Raw genomic sequence first — 20,762 nt, forward strand, 5'->3', positions numbered from 1 at the left:
TCCCTATTTTATGGTACTTCAGCAGATGTTAGTTTCTGTATGAAAGGATAAATTTCACTTGACTTCCTTATTTTAGCAAGCACAGAGATTGTGTGAGTTCTGACAGTCTCAGGCCTGTAAAATATATTGTCATTTTTCTATTACCGTATTTTCACGCATATAACGCGCACCCGTGTATAACGCGCACACGGGTATAGCGCGCAGAAACCACAATATTATGTATAAAAACTTTTGTATACCGCGCTCACGGGTATAACGCGCATGCTGCCCGACTGTCCTCTGGCCACCCCGACTCTCCTTTCGCCCGCCCCGACTCTCCTCTGGCCACCCCGACTCTCCTTTCGCCCTCCCCGACTCTCCGTGCGCTGTCCCGACTCTCCGTTTACCCGCCCTGCCCTGCCCCCCCCGGCAGGACCACTCGCACCCCCACCCCGAAGGACCGCCGACTCCCCGACAATATCGGGCCAGAAGGGAGCCCAAACCCTCCTGGCCACGGCGACCCCCTACCCCCACCCCGCACTACATTACAGGCAGGAGGGATCCCAGGCCCTCCTGCCCTCGACGCAAACCCCCCTCCCTCCAACGACCGCCCCCCCCCCCAAGAACCTCCGACCGCCCCCTCATAAATGCTTTTATTAGAAGCTTATGGCTTGCCCACTAAATATCCTCCCTTCTGGAAGACACAGCAGAGAGTCTAATAAGAGCCCACGAGATACAAAAGTTTTTCTACATAGTTCCCACCCCGCCCGACGCCCGATTCACACCCCCCCCCAGCAGGACCGCTCGCACCCCCACCCCGAACGACCGCTCGCATGCGCTCCCACCCGCACGCGCGATCGGAGCAAGAGGGAGCCCAAGCCCTCTTGCCCGGCCGACTCCCCGACAATATCGGGCCAGGAGGGAGCCCAAACCCTCCTGGCCACGGCTACCCCCACCCCGCACTACATTACGGGCAGGAGGGATCCCAGGCCCTCCTGCCCTCGACGCAAACCCCCCTCCCTCCCTCCAACCACCGCCCCCCCCAAGAACCTCCGACCGCCCCCCCAGCGGACCCGCGACCCCCCTGGCCGACCCCCACGACACCCCCACCCCCCTTCCCCGTACCTTTGCTAGTTGGCCGGACAGACGGGAGCCAAACCCGCCTGTCCGGCAGGCAGCCAACGACGGAATGAGGCCGGATTGGCCCATCCGTCCCAAAGCTCCGCCTACTGGTGGGGCCTAAGGCGCGTGGGCCAATCAGAATAGGCCCTGGAGCCTTAGGTCCCACCTGGGGGCGCGGCCTGAGGCACATGGTCGGGTTGGGCCCATGTGCCTCAGGCCACGCCCCCAGGTGGGACCTAAGGCTCCAGGGCCTATTCTGATTGGCCCACGCGCCTTAGGCCCCACCAGTAGGCGGAGCTTTGGGACGGATGGGCCAATCCGGCCTCATTCCGTCGTTGGCTGCCTGCCGGACAGGCGGGTTTGGCTCCCGTCTGTCCGGCCAACTAGCAAAGGTACGGGGAAGGGGGGTGGGGGTGTCGTGGGGGTCGGCCAGGGGGGTCGCGGGTCCGCTGGGGGGGCGGTCGGAGGTTCTTGGGGGGGGCGGTCGTTGGAGGGAGGGAGGGGGGTTTGCGTCGAGGGCAGGAGGGCCTGGGATCCCTCCTGCCCGTAATGTAGTGCGGGGTGGGGGTAGGGGGTCGCCGTGGCCAGGAGGGTTTGGGCTCCCTCCTGGCCCGATATTGTCGGGGAGTCGGCCGGGCAAGAGGGCTTGGGCTCCCTCTTGCTCCGATCGCGGGTGCGGGTGGGAGCGCGTGCGAGCGGTCGTTCGGGGTGGGGGTGCGAGCGGTCCTGCTGGGGGGGTGAATCGGGCGTCGGCGGGGTGGGAACTATGTAGGAAAACTTTTGTATACCGCGCTCACGCGTATAACGCGCGAGGGGTATGCGCGGTAGGTAAAAACGCGTATAACGCGCGCATTATATGCGTGAAAATACGGTACTCTGGGATTTCAATGGGGGTCTGCCTTCACCTCCAGTATCATGGAAGTCTTACCTTCTTCACCTATACGCACCTGTATAGGCCTTTCTTCCCTTCCTTCCTCAGCTTGTGTGGTTAAGGCAGAGCTTACAGGAATGGGACAGGACAGGGAAAATGAGTTCAAGCAGGGATGGGGAAAAATTTGTCCCTGTGTTATTCTCTAATAGAGAGTTGCGTGGGGACAGAAATCAAACCTGTCCCTGCCCATCCCCAGTAGAATCAAACCCGTCCCCACTGGAATCAAATCTGTTCCTGCCCTTCCCTGTAAACTTCAAAAGTAGTTATTTCATTCAATTATACTAATTAATTAAAGGCTCTGGTAGAGAACATTTACAAATAAGCAAAGACTCTTTATTAATTGGGAAGAATACATACTTTGTAAATGGGTTTCTACCAGAGCCTCTAATGTAAATATAAATACTCTGCTGATGAGGACCCTCTAGCTGTCAGCTGAGGACTTCCTCTGCAGTTGGCCAAGCTTGGCAGGCAGCAGTAGCGTTCTTGAGTCACATTCTGGTATCTCAGTGGCTCATGGATTCTGCTAGCGACTGCTGCGCTTGGTGGAAGGGAGTTCTGGCCATCTCTAGAGGAGGTCCTCTGCTGGCAGTGTTTGGGGATCCCACCAGCAACAGCAAGGGTCAGCAAATACTTCAACACTGTAGAAATAAAACCAGAAATGCATTTCCTTTTCTTTTGAACACAATACAAAGACATCTGCTATATACATTTCCCAAAGCTAAAATATTTTAGTCAATAAATTCAGTTTTTTACCTTTGTTGTCTGGAGACTTATTTTTCCATCAAGTTGGTCCAAGTTTATTTTTTCCGCTTTCCTATCTTCTGTAAATTCTTCTGTTGTTGTCCATTGGTTTCTCCTACCATGATCCATCATTTATTCCTCTCTCATCCCCCGGACCATATGCATTATCTTTTGCCCTTGCCCACCAGCCCCATACCCAACATTTCTCCTTCTATCACCCCTCTCCAGCACCATGCCACATCTCTTCCTCCATTCTCTTCACCACGGTAGAAATAAAACCAGAAATGCATTTCCTTTTCTTTTGAACACAATACAAAGACATCTGCTATATACATTTCCTAAAGCTAACATATTTTAGTCAATAAATTCCAGTTTTTACCTTTGTTGTCTGGATACTTATTTTTCCATCAAGTTGGTCCCAGTTTCTTTTTTCCGCTTTTCCATCTTCTGTAAATTCTTCTGTTGCTGTCCATTGGTTCCTCCTACCATGGTCCAGCATTTATCCCTTTCTCATCTTTCACCCCTGCCCACCAGCCCCATGCCCAACATTTCTCCTTCTGTTCTTTCACCCCTCTCTAGCACCATGCCACATCTCTCCCTCCATTCCCTTCACCACTATGTCCAACATTCCTCCCTCTTGCATCCCTTCAATCTGTCTCACTGTTCCCTTTCCACCACAACATTTCCCCTCATCTTTCTCTTCCCTATCATCTGTACCTCCCTCCCTCTGATCAAAAATTCTCATTTCTTCCATTCCCTATGTATACAACCATCTCTTTCCCTCTCTCTGACATACCCATGCCCAATTTTCCCTTTCTATTCCCTCCCCCACCTCAGCATCTCTTTCCCTCCCTTCCTCCATCCTCTCTCCCAAGTTCATTCCTTGTGTCCAAAAATGCACTCCCTCCCCCCTTCTGTGTCTCGCATTTGCCTCCCGTGCATCTCTCCCTGTACTTTACAGCCCCCTCCCCCCTTTCTTGGTCCTCTTATCTTTCCTTCCACTAGGTCCACTCCATCCCTCTTTCCTTTCCATCCTCCCATCCTTGTTACCTCTGTCCGGCGCTCGCAATGAGATCCTCCCAAACTTCACCCAAGCTCTTCTTCTGCCTTCCGGTGACGCCACTTCCTGTTTCTGGCAGAGCGGAGGGAAGGCTCCGCTCCAGCGTGATCATTGTGACTGCCAGAGCAAGGGGGATAGAGAGTGGCACCCAGGTAACATGGCTAGAGGAGGGACGGAGGAGGGGGACATGCCCAGCCTCTTCGCTGCATCCACTGGATGGGGGAGGGGAGGACTGAAAAGGACTGGAGCTCTGGCTTGCTCGCCTGCATGCTTCATGTGACTGACACGAAGCCTTCTCTCCGACATCAGCTCTGACGTCGGGGGGATGACTTCCGGTCGGCTACGTGTTCAGGCAGGAAAAGACGAGCCTCTCAGCTTGAGCTGGCTCCAATCTCGTGTGATCCCCAAGACCACGATGAGAGTTCTCATGGGATTCCCGTTGTCCTCGTTCCTATGCAGTTGTCGACTTCTAGCTTCAGCAAACCATCACAGCAACGCCTGTTCAACGTCTCCAACCTTCCCAATTATTTCCTTTTTCTGGTAGGATTGCTGTTGTTTTGCCAGTCTTTCAATATGGCTTGCTTTTTTTTTTTTTTTGTATATCTGAGAAATCTGGCTAGGATGTACGCTATAATGTTTTGCAATAGAGACCTAACTCTCCCTTTGGTCAAGTCTCGTTAAGACATCGACACGTTCAACCAAAGACAATGATTTTTGTCCAGCATGGTGGACACGTTCAGCCAAAGTCAATGACTTTAGTCCATGCGACGCCATGGTGCAGTTACAAAGGTTTGAACACCAGGCCTAGACTGCTGTTCCAAAACACGTGGCTCATTCACATCAGAACGTGATTGCTTTTAACCGGAGTGAACATAACGTGAAAGAATAGAGGTGGGACTTATAACATCAGTGCGCACAAGCGGATTGTGTGCTTATCAGAAGTGCAAATATCCGGAGTTTACGTCCATTGACTTTAAAGTTAAAAAAACGGGACCATGGTGGTCAGGTACGGATAACTGAAGTGTGCGCTTATCTGATGTGCACTTAAGTGGCATCTACTGTAAATCGTTTGTGTGATTGTGTAAAAACTACAAAAAGGTGGTGTACAAGTCCTAATCCCTTTCCCTTCTCCCATATCTGTCTCAATAGCATACTATAGACTTTCCTCCAGGAACTTTTTCAAACCTTGTTTTAATCCGTCTATTCTAACCACTGTTGCCACATCCTAGAACTGTTTATGGTATGGCGGTATATAAAAATAAAGTTATTATTATTACCCTCTGAACTTTTTCCATTTAAAACATTCAAAATAAAATGCTCTTTCCTTTGTCTGGACATTTTATTTTGCAATCACATTCAAAGTTTTACAATTCAACGCGCCGTTATTCCTAGACCGAGTTTCATTCCATATTCTCCCTTACGATCCAAGGATAAAAATATAGTTACTATTCCATCCCTATGAATTATAAACACTAGACGTACCACACTCTTCTCTGTTACTGCTCCACAAAAGTGGAACCTTGAAAAATTTAAAGCAAAACTAAAAAGTTTCTTGTATAGAGACGCCTTTAATTAATTAACCTTTTAAACTGATCTAATATAACATAACTCCTATTGTTTTATCCCAATTTGTTCTCTTTCCTATATCAAATTGTAGTTATTCCCCGATTTCCCGATGAAATATACGTCTGTCTATCCCTATACTGTATGTCTCCCTCTTTTAAAAATATTTATTGTTCATTGCTTTGTAATCTGAAAAAACTGATTTTATCAAATATGAAATAAACTTGAAACTTTCAGTTTCTCTTTTCTGCTGCCCATTTGCCTCTTCCTCTCTCCTGTCCATTCCCTCACTACACCTACCTCTGACATCTAATCTAATCTTCCATTTGTGTGTCGCTCTAACCTAAACAGGCTCTAAGTGACTTCATTTTTACTTTTCCAGGTATCGGGTATCTATCAAATTTTCATCTTTCACCCTCTAGCTTGCCCATTCCCCATCTTGCTCTTTACTCAACCCTCCTTTCCCTTTCATCTATAATCTGCTCCCCATTACCACATTTCTACCCTCTGTAATCACTGTCCTCATTTCCTTGCAGCCCCTCCTTCCCCACCAATTGTCTTCCTCCCTCTACCATTCTAGCTCAGCATCTGCTCCCTCCACCATGATCAAGCATTTCTTCCTCTCATCGATCACTCCCTCTTTCTCTGTCTCCACCTGCTGTATCTCTTCTCTCGCACACTTCAATATCCAACAATTCTCCCCCTCATCCTGCATGCAGCATCTTTCCTTCCCTCCCCTACCCCACTTAAAATTTAATTCTTTCCTAATGGGTCAGTGGCAACAATTGCTACATACTCCTTATCACTAACCTGGAAGCCACTCCTCTGCCATATCCTACCCAGCAGAAATGGAAAGTTGTGTTGGGGCGGGACACAATAAAGGAGAGACTTTTGGGTTAGTGGTAGGGAGCATGTAGCAATTGCTGCTGATATGTTGAAGTAATAGAGAGAAGGGACGGAGATGCAGGGACCACAGGAGTTTAGGCTGCTCCCCCAACACCAGTGGTGTCCAAGTCCTCCACTGCTGTTCAGGCCTGAGCCCAGATTGGGCAGGCCAAACCTGCCTGTGGCTATACCCCTGCTTAGTATGCTGGTGATGTCCCTGGCAAAATGCAGTTGGTCTCTACCTCCCACCTACTGGTAGAAAGGAATAACACCCATTTATGCAGAATAGTGTTGCTGACTAAAGATAATTATCCAATAAAACATAATTTCTCCTTTGGTTCCCAGTATGCCCTCATGGTACTATTAGTTTATAAATCCTTACTCAGCTTAGAACTTTAAGCTCCCCTGTGACAGTGGTGGATAGGTGTGCATGTATTATGATAGGTAAGTGATCAGGCCATTCAGAAACCTGAAACTAAGTGTAATAACTTTTTACTGTCTAGGTTATCCTATGATACAAAAGGGATGATTGAGAGAGCCATGACTTTCATTAAGCTTTATAAAGAAGCTGGAATTGATAAAGAACGCATCCTCATTAAGCTTTCATCTACCTGGGAAGGAATCCAGGCTGGCAAGTAAGTATCTGCTTGTTAGAAAGTGCCAATACTTGTGCAAAAATCAGGTTGACTTAACACAATACTGCATGACTAGCATACTGGGTCCCTCTCCAGACCAGCATAGGTTAATCTTACAAGCAGGTTATATCTCATCATGACCAGCAGGTGGAGACTAAGACAAAACTTTGGAATAGTACATATCATGTGACTCCTCCCTAATTACCTCACTCTTCTCTTAATCTCCAGCAGGTGTGGTGAGCTTACCCATCTCCCTTGGTAGAGCTGTTGGAATTTGTTTAGGACTTTTGTCCCCTTTTTAGTGCCGGATTAAGCTTGAGTGGACCCTGTTTCGGGTACCATTCAACCTCGGGAGGAGTCAAACCTAGCAGGTCGCATGCTGGGTCCCTCCTCCCCTTTCCTCCACCTTCCCAACATTTTTTAGAGGTGCCTTAATGGTAAGCCTTACCTCCTTGTTGGTAATGCATACCGTTTGAAGAGCTAAGTGCAATTTGTTCTGTAAAAAAAATATCCTGAGGTAGTGCTGGTCTGAAGGGTTGTTTTCCCTTTAAATATGTTGTAAATTACTGTATTTTTCAACCTTCCTGCACTTTTCTTTTAGCTAGGTCACGTATGGAGCAATTGAGCATTTCTCAGGGGAAGAGGTGCTCAATTTGGTCCAGACGTGAGGCACTTGCGGCCAGCCTGAAAACAGCTGTTCGGGCCAGTGTGGTGGAGGAGCCTCGTCAGCAGCAGGTGCCGGTGTCTAGGGCTCTCCACCGCTAGTGCTTCGCGAGCCGGCAGCAGCTTGCAGGGAGCCCTGGTCTTCCCCTTCTGCCCACGGAGGGATTTCCTATCAGCTGTTTTCTTTTACAGCTGATGCCGGCTTTTGCTTGCTTTAGTGGCTGGGACAGTTCAGACTTCCCAGCCGCTACAGGCCCTGGAGGGGTTGATTTTGGCAGAAACTTTGCCATTTTTGATGGCAGGCCCCTCCATTTTGTCTGCAACCTCAGGTGACATTTCCCCAGTAGAGGTTAAATTTTACAAGTGGGTATATATCTCATCATGACCAGCAGGTGGAGACTGAAACAAAACTGTGGAATAGTACATTATGAGATATCGTCCCCTATTCCTATCAGTCTTCTTTCAATCTCCAGCAGGTATTGAGTGAACTGTAACCATCTGCCTTGGTAGGGCTGTTGGAATTTGTTTAGGGGTTTCTAGTCCCTGTTTTTGGCCAGATTGAGCTTGGGTGGGCCCTGTTTGGGGGTCCGTCCAACCTTGGGGGTGTCAAACCCGATGGGTCTCGTGCTGGGTCCCTCCCCCCATTTCCTCCACCTCCAAACATTTTTTTAGAGGAGCCTCAGCAGTAAGCCTTGCCCCCTAATTCAAGCAAGGCATATTGCTTTGAGAGCCTGTGGAGTCTGTTCTGTAAAAAAACAAAAAAAAAAATCTTGAGGTAGTGTTGGTCTGAAGGGTTGCTTTCCCTTTAACTATGCTGTAAATTACTGTATTTTTTGACTAACCGGCACTTTTATTCTAGCTAGGTCACATATGGAGCAATTGAGCACTTCTCAGGGGGAGAGGTGCACAATTTGGTCCAGACGCAAGGTACTCGCGGCCGGCCTGAAATCAGCTGTTTGATCTGGTGCGGTTGTGGAGCTCCGTCGGCAGCGGCTGCAAGCGTCCAGAGCTCCCCAGCCTTGGTGCCTCGTGAGTCGGCAGGGAGCAGTGGGGAAGCCCAGTCTTCCCCCACTGCCCCCGGAGGGATTCCCTCTCAGCTGATTTTTGTTAACAGCTGATGCTGGCTTGCCTGCTTTAGCAGCTGGGTTAATTCAGGCTTCCCAGCCGCTACAGGCCCTGGAGGGGTTATTTTTTGGCGGGAACTTAGCCATTTTAACATAAGGCCCCTCCATTTAGTCTGCAACCTCAGGCGACCTTCCCTCTGTGTTGGAAAAACAAGGGCAGGTTTCAGCTGGGTCCCCTGCTGTGGCAGGGAGTCCCATGGGACCCCTGGGGGTCCCCTGATTTAATTTTTTCTTTGTGCAGAGCCTATTTTCAGGCGGTTGGGGGGTCCCACGTGCGCCCGAGGGAGGAGGGGTTCCCTCTGCACCCCCTGTGGCTTTGCCTCCCTCTTCTCCTTTGGTGTTCCCTCTTCTTCCTCCCTCATCCAAGCGCCCGTGGGTGGCTTGAGTTGCAGATTGGTGGTCAGCAGAGTGTGTTGGCCTGGATGAGGACCTGGACCCTTTAGGTTGGGTTTCCTGGCAACGAGGCGTCCGTGGTGTGCCTTTTTCAGAGGGATGAGCTACCAGAACTGATTCAGCAGGTCTCATCGGTGCTGTGCTTTGAAGGAGTGCCACCGGAGACCCCGCATGTGGGAGACTCTCTTCTTAGGGGGATCCGTACTGTTTCCCGCTCTTTTCCTATGCATCAGGATTTTCGGGATATTGTACTGGTACAGTGGAATACGCTGTAGGCGCTGTTTCAGTTAGCGCGCTCCATGGCTCATTTGTATCGTCCTAGAGGGGGATAGGGCTACTTTAAAGTCACCAGTGGTGGACGCGGTGGTCTCAGCAATTTCTAAGCGGCATACCGTGACTGTTGAGGGTTCTGCCTTACGGGACTCTGAGGAGAGTAAGTTGAAGACCATTCTTAAGCAGAATATTGATGTCTCTGCCTTGGGGGTCAGGCAGCTATTTGTGGGGGGCTGGTGGCCTGCGCCGTGTTTCAGTGGGCTGAGCGTGTCCTGGATCTGCTACAGATAAGTATCTTTGCTTTCTTAGTGAGGGGAAGTTGATTAGAAAGTTGTTTTCCTCACATCTGCATGCTGTGTGAATGAACTTCAAGCACTTGTCTGGTCCTCATTACATAGGCTTCTGTCGTGACAGAGTAGTGCTCCAAAGTTGTCTCGAATTCCACCTCAACTAAACCATCATTTTGCTTTTTCTTTCCAATGCCATATTCCATTCTGGAGAAGCAGCTCTTCATACCTTTGGACTGCAGATGTGCTCCAGCATATTAAAGCAAATGGACCAAATCTCAGATGATTCTCCCAGCTCTTTGTACCTCTTGACCTTAACAGACTGAGTTCCTACTTGGCTGGCAGACAATCTCATTTGCACGTTCTCAGGCTGGATTGACTCTGCGGAGCAATGGAACAGCCCAAAGTGTCCAAGCTACGGCAACTATGGTAGCTCGGCTCTACTTGTATTGGACATCTGTAAAGCTGCTACTTGGTCCTCAGTCCATTCCTTCACCTTTCATTGTATGCTAGTAGATCTTGTGCATATTCATTGGGGAAATCCTGAAAACCCGACTGGATTGCGGCCCTTGAGGAGGGACTTTGACACCCCTGGTTTAGAGCAAAACTCCAGGAAAGAGTTGGTTTGGGCAAGCGGTTCTGGAGAACCCTTTGACTTTCTGAGCACCAACTTTCCCGCCATCCTACTTAGGTTTTGCCAGACTTTTCCAGAGCCATGATCTGGCAGCTTGAGAGTCCCATATGTGATTATGCCTGCTTGACCTCAGAAAGCAAAGATACCTTTAGCAGGTGTTCGAGGACAACAGGCACATCCTTTCACAATCCACCCACCTCTCCTAGTTTGCTGCTTTGTTATTGTGATAAGGATAGTTGTATTGTGCAGAATATAAGGGGGAGGCCCACGTAACCAATATGTATTGGATACACTTTTAGTTAAGGCTTTCAAAGACACTAATATATGAAAATGTAGCTGAATAATAGAAGTCCATTACACACACAGCAAAGTATAAACAGCAGCTCATAGAGTCCATATTTTTCCTTCATAGAACAAAATATTTTGGTTTAATGTCTGAAATAAGATGCTGGGGCCATAACAAGTGGGCTAAAAGTCACTTTAACACATTTGTTTATAAGTTGTTTAAACGGTTTAGAGAGAAAAACACATCTGTTTATAAGAAGGAAATATTTGCAATAGAATAGAAGATGTCTGCGAGGAGGAAGTGACGTCATCCTAGTGAATGGCTGCCTGAATTAAGAGCTCCGTAGGGGCTGAAGAGAAAAAGAGTTTTTAGGCTTCCAACGCGGTTTCGTTTTCGGCGCTGAGATCGCTAATCGGTTGCCGTGGGAATGGCGACGCGGAAGAAACTTGATAAGTTTAAATATTTCAACAAGGCTGGCGAAAAAGCGGCGGGTGAGGCGCAGGGAGGAGCGGGAGACATGCCCAAGATGGCGGCGGGGCCCGCGATGCCGGCGGAGTTGGCTGAGGCTGGAGACGAGGAGCTTCCGGCGGAGCCTGGTGGGACAGCGCACAAATCTTTTCATGCTTGGTTTAGGGAGCTGAAAGAAGAAATAGTTGGAGTCCGTGTTGATATAAAAGCAGCATTGGCAGAACTTCGCGTGGATGTGGGGGAGCTGGGGGCCCGAGTATCGGCCTCAGAGGACCACGTGGAAACGCTGTCTGCATCGGTGTCAGGGGTCAAAGAGTCATCTGCTCGCCTCTCCTCAGAGTTGCAGGATTTACAGGCACAAGTGGAGGATCTTGAGAACAGATCGCGCCGCTGTAACTTGCGATTCAAAGGAATACCGGAGGGGGAGGCGTACCGCGACTGCAAACATGTGGTGAGAGAGTTTTGTCGCAGCCTGCTTGGAATGGATGGCGCTGAGGTACCCAACGAGATTCATCTTCAGAGGGCACATCGGAGCTTGGGTCCGGTGAGAGGTCCTGGCTTCAAAGATATCATTGCCTGCTTTGCAGACTTCGCACTCAAAGAACGGGTCTTGCAGATGGCTAGGCGCCATCCCCGTTTCCGTTGGAAGGAGCTGGAAGTGGGAGTATACCAAGATTTGGCCTGGTCTACACTACAGAAGTGTAGAGCTTTTAAGGAGGTCACCCAAGCTCTGCGGGATGGGGGCCACAAGTATCGCTGGCTTTTCCCCTTTGGGGTCTGGATTACAGTAAATGGGAGGTCTCGGAGAGTGTCTACTGTAGTGGAAGCCTGGTCTGCTATGAAAGAGCTGGGGTGTGTGAATATTCCTGAGCCAGTGCCCGAGACGGAATCGGCTAGTACATCGGGACTCCAAGGAGCTTGGTCCACGGTCTTGCACTCTGGAAAGCATGCAGCTAAACTGGGAACCTGATGTTTCATCTATACTACTTTGCTGATTGATTGCTTGAACTGTTTGGCTGGGAGCTTCACTGTGTAGTGTGCTGACTCCGGTCTTACGTTTTTATTGGACTCCGCAATTGTTGCTGTTTCTTACTGACATTCCTTGTTGCTTGTCCTGTTATACTTCTTGGTTTTGTTTTGGACTTCAGGGGAGCAGCTTGGGTTAGTTACCTGGGGTAACTTACACTTTCTACGGACTGGCTGGTCCTTCATTGAGGGGGTCAGCTTCTGGTGGGGGAGGGAGTGGGGGGAACCAGGGGGGGAATACATGTAAACTTCTAAGTATAGGATCATGGAATGTGAATGGTTTGAACAGTCCGGGTAAACGGAGTATAGTGTATCGTGAATTGAATAGATTAAAATGGGACATCTGTATGCTTCAAGAAACCCATTTGAGGCCCAGACATGTGGGGGTTTTGAGGTCCTCTCACTTTGAACATGTATGGACTCATCAAAGTGCACAGTCTGCTAAAAAAGTGGGAGGACTGGCAATTCTTATCCGCAAGGGTTTGGGTTTTACTGTTCTAAAGGTAAATAGAGATTCTGGGGGATGGTGTCTAGCTCTGCAGGGTACATTACAGGGCCGTCTCATCACTGTGATTAATGTTTATGGTCCGAACGGGGGTCAGGCGGCCTTTTATGGCTCTATTAAAGAAGATTTGGTCAATTTTGTTGGGGGGTCAGTATATTTGGGTGGGGATTTCAATGTAACGCCTGATGTGGTGCTTGATCACTCTCAGGGAGGACTTCAACCGTCTTCACGAGCCTCTCGCAAAGCTTTTCTTGCCTTGATGTCCTCCCTGGGCTTGATTGATGTTTGGCGCTTGCACCATCCTACTCAGAGGTCATATACACATTATTCCTCTGTTCATTGTTCCTATGCTAGGATTGATAGTCTTTGGACACATCGTAATCAGTGGGGGGGGAATACGGACCGCTGACATTGAAGCTATACATATCTCTGATCATGCGCCTGTCTGGATAGCTTGTGAGGGCTATTGGGATGGGGGAATCTTCGGGCTTTTTGGAGGCTTAATGAATCATTGCTGAAGAATACGGAGGTGGCCAGCGAGGTAGAGGAGGCTATTACTAATTACAGTGGTGCCTCACACAACGAACTTAATCCGTTCCAGGAGCAAGTTTGTTATGTGAAACGTTCGTTGTGTGAAACGCGTTTTCCCATAAGAATACATGTAAAACAAAATAATTCGTTCTGCAGCCCTGTTTTCCCATAAGAATACATGTAAAACAAAATAATTCGTTCTGCAGCCCTACATTTCCCTCCCTCCACCTCACCTTATATGCAGAGTTTGCCAGCTTTCTTTTTCACCCAGCCGCACGCTTTCAAAAAGCTGTGCACGCGCAGCTGCTGGAGTTGATCAATGTTCTCCTCTCCTGCAACTTCCGGTTTCCGGTTGCGTCAGAGGAGAAGATTGAACAACAGAGCATGCGCGCATGTGCTGCTCTTTGAAAGTGTGTGGCTGGCCGAAAAAGAAAGCCGGAAAACTCGGCATCTAAGGTAAGGTGGAGGGAGATGATGGAACACTGCATTCAGACAGGAGGGTGCTGCTGTTCCCGGCTCACATTAGGAAGCGGCGAGAGTAGTTCCGCCCCCCCCCCGGGCCCCTCGGGCGACTTCGTTGTGTGAAACGAAGTTCGTTATAGGGAGCAAGACAAAAAGTTCGTTATGCGCAGCGTTCGCTGTACGAGGCGTCCGTTATGCGAGGCACCACTGTATTTGCATGACAATGATAATGGCATGGTTGGGGACTCTATTTTGTGGGATGCCCTTAAAGCTGTGCTACGAGGGGTCTTTATTAAATGGGGGGCCCGCCTTAAGCGGAAGCGGGAGCGCAGAGTTGTATCCCTTCGGGAGAGTTTGATGTCCCTGGGGAGGCAACACCAGTGTTCTCATGACCCGGAGGTGTTTGCACAGCTTTTGAGAGTGCGACATGAGCTTTCTCTTCTGCAGATGGAGGATATTGACTTTTATAGATTAAGATTGCGCCAGACGGTGTATGAGTATAGTAATAAAGCTGGATCGCGACTCGCTCGGTACATTAAATTGAAACAGGCCCGATCCGCTATTACACGGATTAGGGATATGGGGGGGACGATGCAGTGTACTGATGGGGCTATTAAGAAGGTTTTTCTTTCCTTTTATACCAAATTATATGGGAAAGTGGAGGGGGTACAATTGGAGTCTATCACGGCGTATTTAGATAAAGTGACGTTGCCCCACCTGGGAGACTCTGATATAGCATATCTTAATAGTCCTGTCTCCTTGGGGGAGGTACTAGGGGTTATTGCCAGATTGAAATTGGGAAAGTCCCCGGGTTTAGATGGGTACACCATAGTTTTTACAAACAGTATCGGGACGGTCTAGCTCCTTTATTGGTACGGGTTATTAATGGGGTGAGGGGAGGTAACATGCTACCGCCATCGATGGGAGATGCGGGTATTTCTATATTGCTTAAACCGGGGAGGGACCCTGCTAGTTGTGGTGCGTATCGGCCCATTTCACTATTGAACACCGATGCAAAAGTTTTGGCCCTCCGGATAGGGAAGTGCTTGCCAAACCTGATTCATATGGATCAATCGGGGTTTATTCAGCGTCGTCAAGTTAGTGATAATATTCGCAGAACGTTGCATCTTATTTGGGAGGCACAGCAGACTTTGGATAAAGTAGCTCTCTTAGCAGTCGATGCGTAGAAAGCTTTTGATCAGGTGGGCTGGGACTTTTTATGGCAAGTCATGGAGTGGACGGGGTGTGGGGATTTCTTTATGGCATGGGTGCGGGCGTTTTACCGCTCTCCGAGGGCGACTATTAAAGTGAATGGGGGTTACACGGAGTTCTTTTCAATTGAACGGGGTACACGTGAGTCTGGGGGGCGAGCGCTTCCCAATTTGTTCTGGTATTATAGGGCGGCGCAGTTGAGACTTTTGTTGGATTGGGATATAGCTGAACAAAAATGTGTAGTCCAATTGGAACAGCAACTAATGGGTAACCGGGTATTACGAACTTTAATTTGGTGTTCTTTATCAGACTGGGTGGTTTTCAGAACTTTGAGCAATCCTATTTTGAATCATCTCTTGAGGATATGGTGTGAGACGCGGAAGAGATGGGGAGCAGTGATGGTGCCTTCACTTTTGCGGGCGTTGTGTGATGAACCCTTATTCCCGGTGGGTAGGGAGAGCTCGGTTTTTTCGCGCTGGGTGCGTCTGGGGCTCCGGACATTCTCTGATGTCCTCCATAAGGGGATCTTGGTATCCTTTTAGGTTTTTCAGAGGAGTAATGCTTTACCTCAGGGGGATTTTTTGGCTTACTCCCAAACCCGACATTTTATTCACTCACAGGGCTGGACTGGGGAATTGATCAAGTCCATGGCTCCCTTAGAACATCTGTGGCTTACACTTCGTAGTTTGCCCAAACCCATTTCAGTTCTCTATCAATATTTTCGGGGCTCGGTTACCTTTCATCCTAAATATAAAGACATTTGGGAACGAGACTTGGGGTGTTCCTTTTCTGAGAGGGAATGGACCCAACTTTGTCTTGAGGTGGGTAAGGCCTCCTCTTGTGTTCTTATACAGGAGAATGCCTACAAGGTGTTTACCAGGTGGTATTATACACCAGCTAGGATACATAAAATGTTTCCGGGGTCTTCTGCAATGTGTTGGAGGTGTGGGGGGGCTGTAGGCACATTTTTGCATATATGGTGGGATTGTCTTCCTTTACAAATTTTTGGGAAACGTGTGGTTGGTTGTTTATCCCAATTGTTACAATTAGTGCTCCCGTTGGTGCCAACGGAATGTTTATTGGGCTTACATAATGTGTGTGAACTTATTGGGCTTACATAATGTGTGTGAACATGCTTGGCAAACTAAACTCCGCCGTTGGGGTCTGGCTGCGGCTAAATGTTTAATTGCTAATCACTGGAAGAGATCTGAGGCGCCTGCTATGTTAGAATGGTCTCTGAAATTTCATCATATGTGTACTATGGAACTTTACATAGCCAAACGGCATGGGCACTATTTTTCATCTATTCGAACTTGGGCTGTTATTATGGATAAGATTGATACTTTGGTTTAAGTTTACTGGGGTTGTGGGAATTTGGGGGATTGATGCTGTGGGGATGACTACCTGAAGGAACAACAGGGAGTTGTCCACTTGGGATGTTTCAGTTTATTGGGGAGGGGTGGGGGGGTATTGAGATTCAATGCGAGGGATATCTAATTCTTTTTCCTTAGCATAGCAGCAGATGAATCCAGATACAAGTGGGAATAGCTCACATCGACCAGCAGGTGGAGATAGAGAAACTGATTAACAGTTGGCCTTATAGCCTAGTATTCCTTCTGTCCATTCAGTTTGCTCTATCTCCCAGCAGGGGTTCGAGCTAGCACTCTAGCTCCTGGATTCTGGCTGTGCCGGGTGAATTTCTATACAGTTTTAGTCTTCTGTTGAGACTAGCTCTCTTCAGACAGACAGGGGTGCCTGGCTGAGCGGTGCCGGCTTTAGGAGCTACACCTGGGCTCTCCCAGGTCCCTTCTCCACCCTCCCCTCCGGTAGATTGAGGGGTTAGTTGGGCTCTGCGGTTTCTTCTTTCCAGTTAAAAAAAAAAAACAACTGCCAGCCATAACTTTGCGTTTTGTACTGCTGTTTGGGAGTTTTTGGTGAGTACATTTTCTGATTTTCTGTACTTTAATGGTGGCATTTGTTCCCCCCCTCGTCCTGTCCGCCGAACGAGTGCCGGTTTCTTTTTTTTTGGAAGGCTGCGTCGGCGATTTTGACGGGCTATTTCAGTTTAAAAAAAAAAAAAAAAAGGGAAGCTAAATGGCAGAGGCTGCAAAGCGGTGTTTGCGCTGTGGGAAGCGCAGGACACTGTCGGGGCTGTGCTCGGCCGGGTGTTCAGATACACCGGCAGAGGCTTCTTTGATGCAAGCGGGTGACTTGGCCATTTCCCGCGTTGGGGAGGCGCGATTGACTTCCCCTTCCCTCGCGGTCGAGACGACCGTACTTCAATCTACTTCAGGGAGGAGGGGAAGTCAGCGACTGTAGTAGCGTCGGGTGCGCCAAGAGGAGCCGCGGTTCCGCTCCACTGCTCCGAACAGGCAGGGTCGGCAGGATTCGGGTTGAATTCGTTTTCACCTGAGTTTGTTATGCTGATGCACCGGGCTTTTATGTTGCAGACCTCTCAGCCTGATCAGCCGGTGCCCTGGAGTTTTCTGTTGCTGCCTGTTCCATCTACTTCCACTTCTAATTTTTCTAGCAATACTGCTGGTGCGGCTGCGGTTCATGCGGTTTCTCCGGTGAAGTCTCAGGTTGCAAAGAAGCGCAGACTCGCGGACGAAGGGGATCCTGTTCCAGTCTCCCCTTTATCTCTTCCTGAGTCACTGGAGGAAGGTGAGGTGTTAGACTTGGAATCGGCTGATCCCCCGGGTAGGGAAGTGGATGATCCTTCCGCTCTCCGTCTGTTTCATAGGGAAGAACTTTCTTCTTTAATTTCAAAGGCGTTGCAGGGGTTAAATATCTCGCAGGTAGATGCTGCAGTTTCTGGGTCCGTTTCTGGAGGACGGCTAACGTCATTCCACTCCACAAGAAAGGCTCAAAGATGGAGACAGCAAACTACAGACCAGTGAGTCTAACATCGATAGTGAGCAAACTAATGGAAACTCTAATCAAACACCAATTAGATAAGATCCTGGATGAAGAGAATCTACGGGATCCCCGACAACATGGATTTACTAAGGGGAGATCCTGCCAATCCAACCTGATCAGTTTCTTTGACTGGGTAACGGGGAAGCTGGATATTGGGGAGTCCCTGGACATCGTGTACCTGGACTTTAGCAAAGCATTCGATAGCGTACCACACCGCAGGTTACTGAGCAAGATGAGTTCTATAGGATTAGGTAGCACATTGACGAAATGGGTTGGGAGCTGGCTTGGAGGTAGGCTCCAAAGGGTGGTGGTGAACGGCACCCCCTCCGAAATGACGGAGGTGATTAGTGGAGTACCACAGGGCTCAGTCTTGGGCCCAATCCTATTCAACATCTTTATAAGAGACTTGGCAGAAGGGCTTCGAGGTAAAATAACATTATTCGCCGATGACGCCAAACTGAGTAATGTAGTGGGCAAATGCACAACAGATGAAGATTCAGTGCCCGACAACATGATGCACGACCTACTCCTACTGGAGCGATGGTCTAGGACATGGCAACTCAACTTCAATGCCAAAAAATGCAAAGTTATGCACCTGGGCAGCCAGAATCCATGCAAGTCTTATACCCTTAATGGTGAGATCCTAGCAAAAACGGTAGCAGAACGAGACTTGGGGGTAATCGTCAGTGAGGACATGAAGTCTGCCAATCAAGTGGAGCAGGCTTCGTCCAAGGCAAGACAAATCATGGGCTGCATACGAAGGGGTTTCGTAAGGCGGAAGTCATTATGCCATTATATAGATCCATGGTGAGGCCCCACCTGGAATACTGTGTGCAATTCTGGAGGCCGCATTATCGCAAGGATGTGCTGAGACTGGAGTCGGTGCAAAGAATGGCCACCCGGATGGTCTCGGGACTCAAGGATCTACCATACGAAAAACGGCTTGACAAATTACAGCTATACTCGCTCGAGGAGCGCAGAGAGAGGGGGGACATGATCGAGACGTTCAAGTATCTTACGGGCCGCATCGAGGCAGAGGAAGATATCTTCTTTTTCAAGGGTCCCACGACAACAAGAGGGCATCCGTTGAAAATCAGGGGCGGGAAACTACGAGGTGACACCAGGAAATTCTTTATCGCTGAAAGAGTGGTTAATCGCTGGAATAGTCTTCCACTACAGGTGATTGAGGCCAGCAGCGTGCCTGATTTTAAGGCCAAATGGGATCGGCACATGGGATCTCTTCACAGGGCAAAGGTAGGGAAGGGACATTAAGGTGGGCAGACTAGATGGGCCGTGGGCCCTTATCTGCCGTCTATTTCTATGTTTCTAAACCCCCTTATGGCAGGGACACGAAAGCCACCTAGGTCCTTCCCAGTGCATGAAGCTATGCAGGAACTTATCACGGCGCAATGGGACACGCCGGAGGCCAGTCTAAGAGTGGCAAAAGCCATGCGGCTCTTGTATCCTGTTGCCCCGAACGAACTTGAAAAATTTCAGTTACCCAGGGTTGACGCACTGGTGGCCACAGTTACCAAAATGACTACCTTTGCCGGTTGAAGGGGGAGTTGCACTGAAGGATGCTCAGGATAGAAAGATTGAATCTTCTCTGAAGATGTCATTTGAAGTGGCTGCGGTCACTTTACAGGCCGCGATTTGTAGTTCATATGCGGCAAGGGCATGTCTGCAGTGGTCTCAGTTGATGACTGATAATTTGATGGAGACGGGGGGTTCTGTCCCATCGGAACTGGCTGATTTGGAGTCTGGTCTGGCGTATTTAGCTGATGCCTTATATGATATTATTCGCGCTTCTGCAAAGCAGATGTCTCTTTCGGTTGTTTCCCGCAGATCCTTATGGCTCCGTCATTGGGCGGCAGATGCGGTGTCCAAGCTTCGGCTCGTTAAACTCCCTTTTAAAGGACGTTTGCTGTTTGGGGAAGATTTAGATAGATTGGTGAAGGATTTTGGGGATACCAAAACCCAGCGGTTGCCGGAAGACAGGCCTAGGCCCCCGTTGAAGTCCTCCGCTTCCAGACAGCGTTTCCGGGATGTTAAGAGATATAGGACAGGTAAACCTGTTTTATCCCAGGACAAGCAGGCAGGTATTCTCACTAGTGGGTGATGTCATCCGACAGAGCCCCGATATGGACATCTTGCAAGCATGTCTTGCTTGAAGAAACTCAGAAGTTTCGAGATGCCCGCACCGCGCATGCGCCAGTGCCCTCCCGCCCGATGTACCGGGCGTGTCTCCTCAGTTCTTTTCTTTCCGCGGAGCTGAGAAGTTTCACTTCATTCTGCGCTGACTGAATTTCAGTAAATTTGCCTTCTTTGTACCGCGTTTTTTGATTCTTTGATTTATTTCAATTTTACTTTATATTTTCTTAAAAAAAAAAAAAAAAAAGTTAAACTTATTTCTTCTGGCGGTTCGGCCGGGCTGGCCTCGTGGCTTAGGCCTAGCGCCTTCGACCTTGCGGCGACGATTTTCCGGCCTATGTCCCGGCCAATCACCGGTTTTAAAAAGTGCAGCAAGTGCCAGCGTGCGATTTCGTTGACGGACCCGCATCGATGCTGTCTTCAGTGTCTTGGTCCAGAACACGTTCCGAAATCGTGCCGGCCTTGTTCCACGCTTACTGCGCGCTCGTTTAAACGGCGCTGCTTGCTCTGGGAGTCGATGTTTAAGATGGAGACTGCCAAGGAGCCGTCTGCTTCAACTTCTGCTGATGTTTCGCCGGTCCGTTCGAAACCTGCATCGACGACTCCTGCATCTGGCATTGTGAAGCCGGCATCGTTTACACCGACTTCAGCCTCGAGTTCGACACCAGTGCCTGTCCCCGTCTCCTCGGCTCAGGTACCGCCTTCCACTGTCCCTCCGGTGGTCATCAAAGTGCCTAAAGCTAGCAAGCAGAAGCATTTGGCCACAAAGGAGCGCGAAGACCGTGCTGGAGGACCCCCTTTCGGTGCGGATCCCTCCATATCGGCTTCGCTGCGATCCCTGCTGAAAGCTCAGTTTGTCGAGCTTATGCAGTCTATGGGACCCCGGCTTATCGCCTCCATTCAGGGTGACCT

General features: G+C 49.3%; 1 protein-coding gene across 2 annotated transcripts in view; it reads left to right on the forward strand.

Moving 5' to 3' along the window:
• Positions 1-20,762, forward strand: part of TALDO1 (transaldolase 1) — a 93,292-nt gene that overhangs the window by 40,329 nt on the left and 32,201 nt on the right. For both annotated transcript variants that reach the window (XM_033928709.1, XM_033928708.1), the window contains exon 4: positions 6,785-6,916. In XM_033928709.1, the coding sequence (XP_033784600.1) occupies positions 6,785-6,916 (132 nt within the window). The remainder of the gene's footprint in view (positions 1-6,784; positions 6,917-20,762) is intronic.

The sequence above is a fragment of the Geotrypetes seraphini genome, chromosome 19, assembly GCF_902459505.1.
Source record: "Geotrypetes seraphini chromosome 19, aGeoSer1.1, whole genome shotgun sequence".
NCBI lineage: Eukaryota > Metazoa > Chordata > Amphibia > Gymnophiona > Dermophiidae > Geotrypetes > Geotrypetes seraphini.